This window comes from Anolis carolinensis, chromosome 5 (genome assembly GCF_035594765.1).
Source record: "Anolis carolinensis isolate JA03-04 chromosome 5, rAnoCar3.1.pri, whole genome shotgun sequence".
NCBI lineage: Eukaryota > Metazoa > Chordata > Lepidosauria > Squamata > Dactyloidae > Anolis > Anolis carolinensis.
In genome coordinates this window covers 144578053-144593571 of record NC_085845.1, presented here as the reverse complement: position 1 = coordinate 144593571, position 15519 = coordinate 144578053, and the positions used below count along the sequence as shown (strand labels likewise).

General features: G+C 37.4%; 1 protein-coding gene across 1 annotated transcript in view; it reads right to left on the bottom strand.

The window, feature by feature from the left end:
- The window catches only part of cntn1 (contactin 1), a 199569-nt gene that overhangs the window by 21598 nt on the left and 162452 nt on the right, over positions 1–15519 (bottom strand). Inside the window, exons 15-18 of the mRNA XM_062982480.1 lie at positions 11372–11499; positions 9644–9819; positions 3189–3309; positions 1547–1705 (exon numbers count right to left, since the gene is read on the bottom strand). Coding sequence (XP_062838550.1) covers positions 1547–1705; positions 3189–3309; positions 9644–9819; positions 11372–11499 — 584 coding nt within the window. The remainder of the gene's footprint in view (positions 1–1546; positions 1706–3188; positions 3310–9643; positions 9820–11371; positions 11500–15519) is intronic.

Here is a 15519-nt window from a genome sequence, read left to right as displayed (position 1 = left end):
GTGGGAACACAAGTGATATCAAGACTCAAATAGCATATAGGGATGGAGACTGTCAGTGCAATGATTACTGCATGTATGATATCTCAACAATAGCAAAATTCCTCCATGGTAGGAAAAGCAGTCCGCCTCGCAAAGGAGACAAAAAAAATGCCCCCATCTATCCATACGGGGAGAAAAAGAATTGTCTGCATGTTATGATATTAAGATATACCGTTGAATCTCTATTTAAGAACCTTCCAACTTAAGAGTTAAGAGCTGTAGCTCAGCCCAAGTTTTGCTCTGACATAAGAGCAGCATTTTGAATTAAGAGCTAGCACCAGAGGGAGTGCTACCACTAGAGTACAGAGATTTAGAGCTTAAAGGGAGCAGCCTCCATGCCTTGTGCTCTTTTCTGCTTTGGGAGATTGCTGTCTGCTTTGATCTTGTCCACTTTGAGGAACTTTGGGTTAGTTGATTTTGTGTGGTTTTTATTCCTGATATGTTTTGGCTTTGTGAAGAGGGAGAGGGAGAGGGAGCAAAAGAGGGAGAGAGGCTGGAATGAGTACAGCATGAAGAAAATGATGCTTCTGCCTCTTCACTTTGTGCTTCCTTTCCACAACTTCGTGCTTCTACCATTTTAAAGTTGATCTTTTTATTGTTCCATGTGAATGTACATTTATACATTATTTGTTATTTATAATTTCATTTTCTTATTTAAAAATGCATAACAAAAATAATTGGAAAGGGAAGGGAGCGGGAGGCCGGAACAGATTAATAGAATTTCAATGCATTTCAATGGGAAAATTCATAAAAAGCATTTTGAGTTAAGAGCTTGGTCACAAAATGGATTAAACTCTTAAGTCAATGTATCACTATCAGTAACCTTGGGTCTCATATGGAAGAAAAACATGATATAAATTTAATACAGTAGAGTCTTACTTATCTGTCATAAGCTGGTGGGCAGAATGACGGATAAGCGAAACTGACAGATAACAGGGTGGGTGCTCGCTCACCCACCCTCCCTCCCTTGCTCACTTACCAGGCCAGGTCCCAGCAGCAGCCCCGGTGGCATCGGGGCCCGGCCTAGTGAAGGAGTGAGCGAGCGAGTGAGGGCCTTTGCTGCCCTCCTTCACTTGCCTGCCTGCCGTCCCTCAGCTCCTTCACTAAGCCGGGTCCCGGTGGCACCAGGGCCCAGCCTGGCAAAGGAGAGAGCCCTCTGTCCCACCCCGGTGAAGGAGCCTGCCCTCCTTCCTATGCTCACTAACTCGGCTGGGTTCCGGCAGCACCGGAACCCGGCGGGGTGAGTGAGTGAGAGAGAGAGAGAGAGAGAGCAGGGGAGGACATTTGCCTCAGATAATACGGAGTGTCGGTTAAGCGGAACTTGGATAAGTGGGACTCTACTGTATACAATTAAACAGCCAAAATAATGTTATAATGGTGCAGTATGTAGCATATATTTATAGTTGCAGCAATGTTACTATCATATCACTGCATCACACTCAGTAATCCATATATGAGACAAAATATGATCCAATCCAGTTCACACATTAGCCCAGCTTAATCTCACCTGTTTTCATATCTTTCCAGTACTCAGAAAGAAAAGTCCTTGATTGGATAGTGTAATTTGAAATAGGACTGTGATTGTCTGTTCCACGACTCCAAGTAAGTACAACAGATGTATTTTTAATTTCTTCTACTTTGAGTCCTCCGGGTGGACCAGGAGGTCCTTTAAAAAATAACATAAAAATAATCAATTAAGAATGGAAAAGGCAGATATCTAGAAATAAAAGTTTCACAAAAAATATAGTATTATATTTAGGTATTATAACACATACCCTACTAAAGTACATTATGGAGTAATAAAGAATAATTTAAGAAGGCAATATATATTTGAAAGAGATTTTTCATGATCAGGCTAAATATTAATTTGGAGAAAATCCAAGCAGCACAAGTCTGGAAACCCACATGCATTATATAGTATGCCAGGATAACAAAGAAGGCAAGGAAAAAGAATTGGGATGAGGTGGGTAGAGAAAGATGGATAAAGCAAGATCCTTCCTTCCGATGTTTCCTTGAAGTTTATGTTAACATGTTAATATTATTGAATCCAATAATAATCACAAAAGTCAAATTAAGTGCATTTTCCCCTAATGTCAATGACAGCTTAAACATAAATGGAAGATAAATAATGATTCCCCTTCACTTCCCAATTCCCAAGCCTCTAGATTGGCCCAAGATACCCATTCTCAGACAGATATGTATGTATGTATGTATGTATGTATGTATGTATGTATGTATGTATGGAGAGAGAGCGGGGGGGGGGGGGGAATTCAGTTCTGGGTAAATCCAGATTGGGGAATTTCATCTATTCTTTTACATTTAATAATTATGTTTACCTTTGGAGCAAATTTTCCAATATTGAAAAATTCTATAAGGCAGCAAGGATAAGCATGATCTCCCTTTGTTGCATTTCAGGATTGAGTGGCATTTTCAAGGATGAGGTTATAAAACCCGTCCATCGCTTCCTTGGGTCTTCCATCATATAATAGTCACCACCACATAATAATTGACCCCCCTTTTGGGGATCCTGGTTTGAGGATTTAACAGTACCCCCACTGCTCCCATGCCTGGCCTTTGGAGAAGCCCCTGTAGCTCCCAGGTACAGGTGCATCGCCAGGTGAAAGTGCAAGACCTGGGAGGCTTTCCAAGGCTGCCACCAGCTGATTGAGGTGTTCTTGATCTCCCCATCAAACACACAAGTGATTTAGCAGCTCTAGGGTTTCCCCCAGTTGGCTATCATGGGAAGCCTTGTAGTTACAAAAAAAATCACCATGTAATAGTCTCATCCCCCCTTAAAAAGGAGGGAAAGTGTGACTATTATGTGGTGAAATGTAGTATTTTAATCCACATTGACATCCTGGTAACATATTAGAAATTGAATCACAAGTTTCTTGTGGAGGAGAAATGTATGATGTATGATGTTAGCAGACAATGAGAGAAGTCATGCTTTTCTCCTCTGAAGAAATTGTGAGTCGAGCTCTAATGTGTTATCAGGATGTCAATGTGGGCTAAAATAGCATAGAGGATCCAGGGAAGTGATGGGTGAGTTTTATAATCCAACCTTTAAAAATGCCATCCAATCCTGAATGCCTACCAACATTTTACTAGTTCTGTTAAGATGTGTGTGTATATCTTAACAAAATTCTTACCTCTCACAACTAGATCAGCTGATGCTGTTGCATTATCAACAATTGTCTGAGCAACACATGTATATCTACCAGCATGACGCAGCTGGGCATATTTTACTATGAGTTCACCATTATTTTTTATCTGTGAAAAAATACATTATAGATAGATATCAGTATATGTACTATCAAACTGGGTTTCATTTTTTTCATAATAAGATGATTAAGGGTACACATTAGAAGTCAGTGTTCACACTGATTTGTTAGCAATAATTTAAGCAGATAAGTGGTTTTCTATATAATTTCTAAATATTATGTAGCATTCAATTCAGTTTTATAATGGCTTTGGTTCACTATGTCAAATATAAATAAATATTTTTCTAATTTAACTTTTATTACTTTCAGTGACACACAATTACAGTGAAGGCACAATTTCAATGCAGTAACCAAGGATTAGTCGTCTTGGCATGCTGCTTTGTGTTGCAGTTTATTAAGAAATTGAAATCAGATCAATTAATGGAGTTATACACATTCTTCCTTTTATAGATTCTCAGGCACCCTTTCAAAATATATCAAGAGAACTTGCATATGAGGTAAACTGTTAAAATAAATTAACAGCTAGATACTTCTCATACCATCTTGAAATGGTTAGTATATACTGTCTTAATTCCCCGAATTCATTCCAGATTATTCATTTGCTTCATTTTATCTAGTTTCCCACTGGAAACAGAGAGATAAGAATTCCTCTGAGATGACATAGGTGTTCACTCATACTTATCTATTGAAGTATTAGAAAAGAATACTTCAGAGAATTGCCTTACAGCGAAAAAGAGAAATAGTTTGAGGCTTTTGTTAATGAGTATTGATAGAAGCTGTTCTGTTACAAATAGACATAATTTTCAGGAATGAAAAAATTACCTCAGAAAAAAATAAATTATTTTCAGGTATGGTAAGAAATGAGTAGTGAGACGGTTTATTCTAATATATCTAATATATTTTTCAATAACATGGATTCTGGAACGATTATGCTCATATTAGGGATGGAAAGAATATTTAAAAAAATTAAATAGTTGAAAATCACATCAACAAATCACAAAGAGAAGAACCCTAGACTGACCAGAATCTTTGCCATACCGGACATAATATGGGTACAGGAAACAGAATTTTTTTTGTGTGTATAAAAGGCTATTTCATGCACATAAAAAGCGGTGATTTCTATGCACGTGGTTTTGTTTGCATATAAAGTATATCGTACATTCAGGAAACAGTTTTTTTTCTGGACAAGGGACATATTGTCTAGCATAACATAAATTATAGTCCAAGTTCTGAGGAGTGTGAAAAAATATAACTATAAATATTAACAATTCTGCCCAACATATACTTTAAGTTGTCTAAAATATGACAGTTCCATGGAAACAATATATAGCTGAGACTGTTTGTACTGATGCTACGCAACTGCTGATTTGAGGTAGGAAAGTACACAGTCATCTTCACATCTACATGGTGTCTATTTGCATACAAAATCTCTAAGGTTTAATGGTTTATAATCTAGCTTGCCAGTCCTCCATGGGAATGTTGGTTCTCCAAGAGGCAAAAACAAGCAAATAATTAGTCGTCAGCAATATGTTTAGCCACAACAGAGACATTCATGCCAAATTATATTCTCACTGAAAACCAAATTTAGCTAGGATACAAACTAAAGGAAGACCTGAGTCATAAAGTGGAAAATTTGACAGAAACTTGAGAGAAACCAGAAAGGGTGGAAGCAGCTCACAATTCAGAAGTCTTGTGAAAGTTCAAAGCAAAAGGTCCATATTTTAAAATCATGATTTGAGGCTTAGACATAAGTTATTTTGAAATTTTGCTGCAATCACAAGAGAAATTAACATTCTCCTCTCATGAGCTTCTCACAGAAGATGGCTTCATACCGCTTTCTGTATTATGGTATAACTAAGTCTATATCACTGGCATAAATTGAAAGTGTGGTTTGGCCAAAAATGAATACTTCAAACTAAATATTTTCCTATGAACGGTATTTTTAAAACAAATTTTATTTGATAATTGACTTTGATAATGTTTATGCTTCTTACTTTAACAATAATGGGTGTTTATTGTATAAATTTTCTGGATAAAGTTGAGTACACTCTGGTTTTACACTTGAGTAATTCCTTTGTTGAAGGTATCAAACTCTCTCAAAAAAGAGAGTTATCTGTCATTCTACTCAGCTTCCTGTAATATCACCCCCTCCCCCCCCGGCATTAAATGTTTGGTGGGGGGCGTAGTAGTATTGATACAGAATTGAATAATTCCTGGCACTAGTATGTTTCTGTTTTAGATATGATGCTGCATCAGTTACAGTTTTATTTAATATTAGGAAAGCAGGCATGTGAAAAGCTTTAAGAACCTGTTTCAGGTGTTAATAGGTCACACTATGGAATCGAACAAGAGTCACCAATGTCACCCTTTGAAACTGAGCCTCAAAGAGGTACTAGACCTATTTCAAGACCATCTTCCCAATCCCATCACAATGATGGAGTCCCAAATGATACCATAGTTGATAACATAGAATGCAGATAGGCCTGAAGAATTAATAGACACACATTCTAGTTTTTTGCTGCCTAGAAAGATAGCCAATCTCAGAAACCAATGTTAGTTTGATATCAAATCTAGATTTTTAAATATGAAGTGCTTTAAAAAGTTATGAATTACACAATTTCTCAACTTTCCATTTTGTTTCATGACATTTCATAACGTGGATAACTGGATGACTGGGCAGACAGGTACAATGGTGGTGGAAAAGTGCAATCTACTTGATATCACCAACACAGCACAAGCCCTGATATGAACTCTGCACTTTATCCTGCTGGACTTCTCTCAGGTTTTCCTTCAACCTTCTCTGTTGTTGGTTTTCCTTGTACCATTTTGCTGGACTCCCTGGAAAACCAAAGAACCACCTGGTTCTATCAATAGGAAAAAAGATGTCCAGGAACAGAACAATGTCATTTCCATATTCCAATGATCAGTGTTATTTTTATTTGAAGCACCAGTTGGAACAAGGAAAAAAAATCCCCAGTCAGCCAGGAATCCATCTTAATCTTTCTCTGAGCGGACTTTCTAAGAGTACCTGTAACATGAAACACTAACATAAAGAGATCTGCCTGAAAAACAGACCTCATTTCCTGATCAATATCATCCCATCCAGAATAGGAACACGAGAAGGTCAAAAGAGAATTAGCATGTTGCATATAGGAACAGCCCTGTGATTGCCGTGGAGGTTGCAAAGAACCTTCTCTGAACAAAACAGCATAGATGTTGGAGTAGTATCAGTCAGAGTTGTATATCATGTTTGAGATACTGTAACTCAGTCTAGCAGTTTGTTAGGCAATGGTATGGGTGGTATGCCAAGGGAATCACCATAATGCATGGTTAAGGAACAAAACTAGAAAAAAAATTACAGTATCTCCAATCCTGTAAAGAGAATTTTGATGGACAACTCTCAAACAACTTATGCCACACATATATACTTCCAACTAGAACTTTATGATACATATCAGATTGACTCTCTCATTCAGGATCAAATCCTGGACATAGGCATACTTTATATTTATTGACTCATAGGGCCTGCATTCCCCCAGAATCTTGGTAAAATGTTAAACACAGTAGAAAGAAAAAACTGGCAACAAGTACAAGAACATGAGATATGACTAGGGAAGGAGGAAATTCAAATGATATTTTGCTGACTACCTCAAATCCTAGGAAAACATAGGTTTCAAATGCTTTAAAATTCAATAAAAACAACATATGATGATTACAGATTATCTCTTGTTTATATTCTAAGCATATTCTTGTCCTTTTGTTCTCTGTCTTGAATAGAACTATTCACAGTAAGTGGCACTCATTTCTACAAAAGCTGCCTCCATTTCTAATGAATGCAAATTAGTTTCTGTTGTATTGCTGACTGCATTATGACAGATATACACAAGTCTATTGAGATATTCCAGTCAGTTTCATTACTATCCTGTCATTCGTACTTGACTATTAATATTATTCAAGCTATCAAAATCACTGTGAACTCCATCAAAATTGTGAGAAATGCTTGACGGTTATGCAGCATAATATTATGACATAAAACATTCAGCTGAGTTTTATGACAATGCACACTTTAATCTTTACACCTACAGCTCCAATGGATGAAAATAGTTTGCCTGTAATGTTGGCTCCTGCCATCCCACCCAACCAGATTTCCCAAATTGGAAACAGGAAACCTTATCCAAAGCTGCCATCTGGTGGCTACATCTTATAACTCCACATTAGAAAAGAAGCCATTTTTAGAGTGAAAGTGCAAGTGGTATTAAAATAAATTTGGTACCCAAGCAGAGTTGGGGAGGATAACAGATTTAGAAATTCCATTCATCCCTCTATGGCAGTGGTTCCTAACCTTTTTTGACCAGGGACCACTTTGACCAGGGAGCACTTTCCAACATTAGTACCAAGAGGGTTACGAACCAGATTTTTGGTTAACTTTAGATTCACTTTGGTTATTTGGGGCGCTGATTCAGAAAATTACATTGGATAGACCACATCAGCTCTAGTTATTGATACAGAATATATGCCATCCAGTAGTTACCATCTGCTCGCCCACAGAAAACTATATTTAATAATCTAGAACTGATGTGGTCTATCCAATGCAACGGTCAGCTCTGCGAAAAGGAGTGAAAAGAAAATAAATAAATAAAGAGGAAGGAGGTTTGCAAACCAGATTTTCATTCTCGCAGCTCACTGCTGGGCCGTGGCCCACAGATTGAGAAGCACTGATCTATGGCCTCTATTCCCAAGTGTTAAAGTGGGATAAAAGAAATGTGTGTGCACATCCACTAGAAACATCAACATCGTATCATCATCAACAATTTCGTGACACACCCACATATCATTCTATATATCCTATGAGTGGGAATTATATGATTTCCAGATGTTGCTGGACTCCAATTCTTAAGAGTTCTCACCATTGCCAATTGCATAATTGCCCCTCCTTTCCTGACCCTTATCGTGCTAATGCAAAGTAGACATTTTTTTTGAGTCAAGACATTGGGAAGGTATGTGTGTTTTGACAGAGATGGATCTGTGAGGGGTCTCTTCCATGACTGGATCTGTAAGGGGTCTCTTCCATTACTTCCCATGAATACGGGTAATAGTGAGTGCTCTGTTTGCATGTTTGGAGTGAAAATAAGAGCATTCACTATCCCTTTCCCTGTCCACATCATACCTCAAGGAAGGGAGTCTATCTCAATTTCCTCTGCTTCTTCATCTGGGAGAGTGAGGAATCATAATTAGGAAAATTGTTTTGAGCTATTGATAAATTAATTTTTATGCAGAGGTTCCTTGAGATCTGCTAATTGCTTCAAGGGTTCCTCCATGTTAAAAGGTTGAGGAAAGCAGCTACAGAGGCTAGATTGACGGACAAAGTTACAAAGGGAATGTGAGTACACCAAATAAGGGTTTTAGGTATAAACAATGTTCACTCTTTCACTCACTGGAATGTAGAAATGCAGGGACTGAATGAATATTTCATGGAAATTAGTAAAAAAAAATTATCTGCAAAAGTGTGGTGCAGGCTGGTTAGTAGCCAGCTGCAATAAATAACTATGACCAAGAGGTCATGAGTTCGAGGCCAGCCTGTGTTGGAGTGACACCTGACAATTAAAATAAAAAATAGCTCCTGCTCGTTGTTGACCTAAGCAACCCGAAAGAAAGTTGCATCTGTCAAGTAGGAAAATTTAGGGACCGCTTATGCGGGGAGGTTAATTTAACTGATTTACAATACCATTAAAAAAACGTCCAGCAGTCTGCGTGCCGGATGAGGAAGTACACCATCAAAAGGACTCGTTGTCACAGTGGATGACGAAGCAGCAGCTCCTCCTGTGGCCGGAATCGAGCATACCCTCACAAAGCCAGAAGCTGGGAAGTTAAAAAGTCTCTGTGTCTGTCTGTGTGTGTGTGTTGTTTGTTTAATGGCACTGAATGTTTGCCCTATATATGTAGATTGTGATCTGCCCTGAATCCCCTTCGGGGTGAGAAGGGCGGAAAATAAATACTGTAAATAAATAAATAAAATAGCTTCACCCCATGTCAATTGTATATAATCAAATTTAGAGACACATCTTTGGAAAGCCTTAATTATAACATCAATATTTTCTGAAGAGGCTTGTTATTGTCAATTAAAACTTATATTATCTGGAAGGGATATTCCTTTCTCTAAAAATGCATTTTCTAAAAGTAGCCATAACATCATCATTCTAGCATTTCTATCTTTAGCAGATAACTGCTATTATGAGAAAAGTTTAACTATGCCTGAAAGTATTATTGCTTATCCATCTCCATAAAAGCAGTCCTTTCCAATAAATTTGGATAATAAGAAAACAAAAGCCATCTAATCACGACCATCTAATTGTAAGTTCCTCAGACAGAATGTGTTACCTTACCATGATGCTTCTTTCATAATAATCGCTCTCTTTATCAACATCTACCGGATATCCATTGAGAAGCCAAATAAAAGTCAGATCTAATGAGGGATCATGCAATGCATGACACTGCAAGGTGGCATTTTGTCCAACAATGACATCAATATTAGTAGGAGCTAAATCTATCCTTGTAGGAGCTGTAAAAAGTAAAAGCAAAAATATGCCTGTCAGCAAACCAATAGATGGGCAACAATCAAAATTTTGTTTTTCTGTTATATACTATGTAAAATATGTTTGCTGATGTTCCTCAGTAATAATGAAGAAATGTACGACCATGTGGATGTGCATTTTAGTATTTATAGGGAAATTTTACTTATTATATGTAATTATAATTTTAATTATAAAACTATTTCACAGAGATTACCACAATAACATTTATAATAATATGTGTAAGCTAGGCTAATCTTTTTATATAACAAATGACACTTCAACAAGAAAGCAGTTTGTTTCTAACTTCTAAGATGATTAGGCTCCAGTCCATTATGTTATATTTTTTCCTTTGTTCTCAAATCCCTTTTCCTAGAGAAATGACAAAATAATAACAATTTCAATAGTATTCAAAATACTGAGGTATTTTCATTTTGAATATTTATATCATGTAAGACTTAAGTCTGCTTCCAATACACTCCAGTATATTAAAATATTCTTACTCCCCATTTCTCTCTTTTTATAATATATTGTAATACATTATGGCCCCTGTATCCATGGGGAATATCTTCTCAGACTTTTTATGGATACATGAAACCACAAATAATACTGAGCCTACTGAAATAAAGAACTTCTGAATTAAGAATATCTTAAAGTCATACAGGAAGACCTAAAATGATTATTTTGTTCTATGTACACAAATGAAACCACAGGTTCTGGCCTCATAGATATGGGGTTCATATTATATGTATATTTTATAATGTATATATAGAGAGAGAGAGGGGAGAGGGTGACAAATTGAACAAACATATAAAATACACCCACATATGAGAAAGAAGTTTACAAAAAGAAGCAGATATGTAGCCCAAAAGATAACAAAAATCTCTATGATCAAGGGACCTTTTCACATGATGGAAAGTGTGGCTATGATGCCCGTAATGTAATCCATGGTGAGTTAGGGCCAATCCCACCAGAGCCCCTTGCTCTATCAGTGATTGTCCTGCTATTTCTGATAAAAGTAGAATACATATGCTAATGTCATGAATTCTGTTAAATAAAGGCCCTGTGTGACCTGTGAAATCAGTTCAGCATAAAGGAAAAAAAGATTGACAGTAGAGAAGAAATCGTTCTTATTGTGTCTTATCTAGCTTCTTTTCTGTCATAGGACTTTTTAATTCCAACACTGCTTCCAAAACTTATTTCCTGGAAAGCACGTAACAGTTTAGAAGTTTTTTTGGATTTTAAAAAAGTAAGTAATGGTAACTTTATAACTGTCTATTTTTAAAATTTCCATGGTCATTATTTTAGTGTTATTTTGCACTCAATTTTACTTTTAGTGTACTTTGGTCTTATTTTTTTTGGTTTACTTCATTTTTTGCTTTTATATAACCTGTCCTGAATCAATTTTTCACAAAACTGACTCTGAACTACATATGCACAGTAGATCAGAAGGTGGTCTCAGGTCATCCAACAGTAACTAACACTGTGTAGACTTCTATTTTCTTTGCATTGTCAATATATCTTGCAGATATTGGAAAATACCTGTGGTCACAAGAGTAGAAGAACTATTAGCTTTTCCTTTGAAATTTTCTACAAAACAGGTGTAGTTGCCCGCATCTGCTGCTGTCACATTAAGAATTTCCAAACTTCCATCATACCAAATACGTGTCCTATACAAAGAAAAATTGTTAGGGAATGAATAAAAAAACAATAATAAACCACCCATCCAACAGTGATAAAATTAGCTTCTCTCATCTGAACAGACCCTTGAACGCACAGCCCTCAACTAATAATAAATGACAATTTATCAAGCCTGGGCCATAAGAATTTTTATCATTCCAACTTATGCATATATTCACAAACACTTTTATCATAATTTCATTGATCAATTAACATGTGTAAAAATTTCCAGAATTACGTTATCAAATGAAGACATTCTAATTAACAGAAGCTCTTTGCTAATTCTGCAAAGTCTATGACTTACTCTCAAATATCAATGCTATTTTGAACCACAAACTGCAGGTCACAAGGAAGACCAGAAATAGTATTTTAGTGGCCAACTGCAGATAGGTATGTACAGTACTTGCCCTATTGAACTCCACTGAATTTATTTCCAGGTAGATACATATAAGATTTATTGTTAGTCTTATTTTTTCCAAGCACTAAATTAGTTTATTTACTTAGAGAATCTATACTTGTTCTTCAGCCACAGAGGCTCTCAGGGTATCTTAAAAAAGGTAAAGGTAAAGGTTTCCCCGGACATTAAGTCCAGTCATGACCAACTCTGGGGGTTGGTGCTCATCTCCATTTCTAAGCCGAAGAGCCGGTGTTGTCCCTAGACACCTCCAAGGTCATGTGGCCGGCATGACTGCATGGAACGCCGTTACCTTCCTGCCGGAGCGGTACCTATTGCTCTACTCACATTTGCATGTTTTCGAACTGCTAGGTTGGCAGAAGCTGGGGCTAACAGCAGGCGCTCATTCTGCTCCTGGGATTTGAACCTGGGACCTTTTGGTCCGCAAGTTCAGCAGCTCAGCGCTTTAACACACTGTGTCACCAGGGACCCTTACAAATTGCCCCTGCCCTCAGGTTCACAATATAAACAGGACACCACATTTAAATAAAATGGGATGGCACTGATACTTTTCTCCTTTCAAAGTCAGGGCAGTTAGAATAGAGCGAGTTCTAAAAACTGTATAAAACACCTTTCAATGCTACAATCAGAGCTTATACTCAGTATTCCTCCTTTAGCTTGCAATATATACCATAGTGATATCAATTACTCATCAGAAAATGCTGAATGTTGATCACAGATAAATTATTCTTTTTTACAGTTCCAATATACTTAATCGAACAAGCACATTCTAGAGTCCTTCAACTGAATCCAAATGAAGCACATTATTGGAAACATTATCATTGAAAGTATGCTTTGGCTGATGCACCAAGTGTTTGCAAACAGTCTGTTTCATCATTTTGGCATGAGAGAAACTCCAGCTGTGTGGTATAACAGAAACAGGGAATAAAGGACGGCAGTAGAGAGATTGCCTTCAATTTTAATTACTTTTCATGATGGTTTTATTTATATTTGCACACTGCATTAAAACTAATTATTTCCTGCTCATCCTAACACTGTTATAACTAGGACACTCCATTTTTATTTTTATTTTTGGAATAATGTGACAAGTTCCCAATATGTGTATGTATTAGGGGGAGGGGGAAGAGAGATTGAGAGAGAAAATAACACTTTAAAAAGGAACACTGTTCTCTATTTTATTTTTAAAAGGAAAACAAAAACTCATTATACTGCAAGAAGAACAGATATCTGCCTAATTCTAAGTCAGACCAATGATCCACATAGCTCGGTATCACATTGACCCTATAGGCTTTCAATCAGGAATACTGTCTTCTATACGTGCATCATTGATATAGAATAGGATTCACTTCAGAATTATAAAAAGATGTAAATATAACCTGCAGAAATAGGAATTTTGTAATCTATTAAGCATGAAACTTCATTACCTCTCTCCATGACACCTAAACAAGCTATTATGCCTAAGAAAATCTGGGACTAGGTTACAGAAATTGATACAATCTGCAGAATAAATATTGTCTATAAAATACAAAATATGTGTTTCCCTTGTACCGTAAATATTTTATATTAGAGCCTCCTTTAGCTGTTTTCAACTTTTGTGACTAACACTATTTTGTTCTTCTATGTAATACCAAAAGTCAAAAAATAGCTAAGGCAAAACAAGAACACTATTCTGTCTACTGGTACTGAGCAGGAGAATCATTTTGCTGCCCAGACAACTAGGAGACATTTTCTATTTTCTACTGCCCTATTGCAGCATACTGAAGGAAAAATAAACATTCCCATGTTGTCTAGACAACTGTACTGCAGTCCTGCATTAGAAGAAATAAATAATCTCTCCCATATTGTTCAGGGAATCAAATAGCACCCTACCTTCCACTGCTGGCATTGGTACAGCGTCAGTAGGTAACAAGCACTCTATGATTGTATAGAAATACTGGTTCTGACCTGTTGATACCTGTTCTTATCATATTGTGCTATGTTACAGAATAGAACCAGAATGTAAAAAAAATGTATTTTATGAACTGGGGAAAAACTGTCCCCTTCCACTGAAATAATACTGGAAAGCACGGGAGAGTTTGATCAAGGCATATTATTTATTTATTTATTTACAGTATTTATATTCCGCCCTTCTCACCCCGAAGGGGACTCAGGGCGGATCACATTATAACACACATAAGGCAAACATTCAATGCCCATAAACACATCAAACAGAGACAGAGAGAGACACGCAGAGGCAAGTTAACCTTCTTCTGAGGGGATGTTCGATTCTGGCCACGGGGGGAGCAGCTGCTTCATCATCCACACTGACGGCACTTCCTCATACCAGGTCGTAAATTAGTTAATCTTGCCTCCCCACTTTTTATAAGTGGTACCTTATCTCCTACTTGATAGATGCAACTATCTTTCGGGTTGCTAGGTCAGCAACGAGCAGGGGCTATTTTTTATTTTTAATTGACGGGTGCTCACCCCGCCACGGGCTGGCCTCGAACTCATGACCTCATGGTCAGAGTGATTTAAGGCAGCTGCTCAACAGCTGCGCCACAGCCCGGCCCCCTTTGACTGGTTTGACTGTTTGTTTTCTAAACAATCCTAGTATATAAGTATGTGTTGATTAAAGATAGTCAGATAGGATGCTTATTTCTATAATGTATACAAATAATCTCAAGGAAATGAAAGTCTTGAGGACACTTGATTTTGTTGTATTTCACAATGTTTTTGGTCTGTTATTAAAGGACTTCATCCCACACAGTAAGTAAAGCATTGGGGATCGTTGTTCTTCCCTTAAGCTTCGCAATGCCTTGTTTGGAAATTAAACAAACAATTTTCCCACCCCATGACATGTTTTCCTTCATTCAGTTTTCTTTTCAAATTATCCACTTACCTTCCCATCACACGGGAGACATATTTCTCCTCCCACTGTCTCCTCCCATTTTCTTTTACTTGAAAAATCCTCTGTGTTCGTTCTCATGAAGTACCATTTAACGCAAGATCATTAAATCGGATTTCTTCTATTCTATATTATTCTATATTACAATTTCTTTTATATGTACAGATACCTTTCAATTCAAAAGGTAACTCTACTGAATTTAAGGGCCCCTGATGGCACAGTGCGTTAAAGCGCTGAGCTGCTGTATTTGCGGACCAAAAGGTGCTAGGTTCAAATCCCAGAAGCGGAATGAGCGCCCGCTGTTAACCCCAGCTCCTGCCAACCTAGCAGTTCAAAAACATGCAAATGTGAGTAGATCAATAGGTACCGCTCCGGTGGGAAGGTAACGGCATTCCATGCAGTCATGCCAGCCACATGACCTTGGAGGTGTCTATGGACAACGCCGGCTCTTCTGCTTAGAAATGGAGATGAGCACCAACCTCCAGAGTCGGTCACGACTGGACTTAACGTCAGGGGAAAACCTTTACCTTTTACCTATTGAATTTACATTGATAACAAAAAGATATAAATTACTGATTGCATGGAGCGCTGTTACCTTCCTGCCAGAGCGGTACCTATTGATCTACTCACATTTGCATGTTTTTGAATTGCTAGGTTGGCAGAAGCTGGGGCTAACAGCGAGAGCTTTCCCTGCTCCCCAGATCTTAA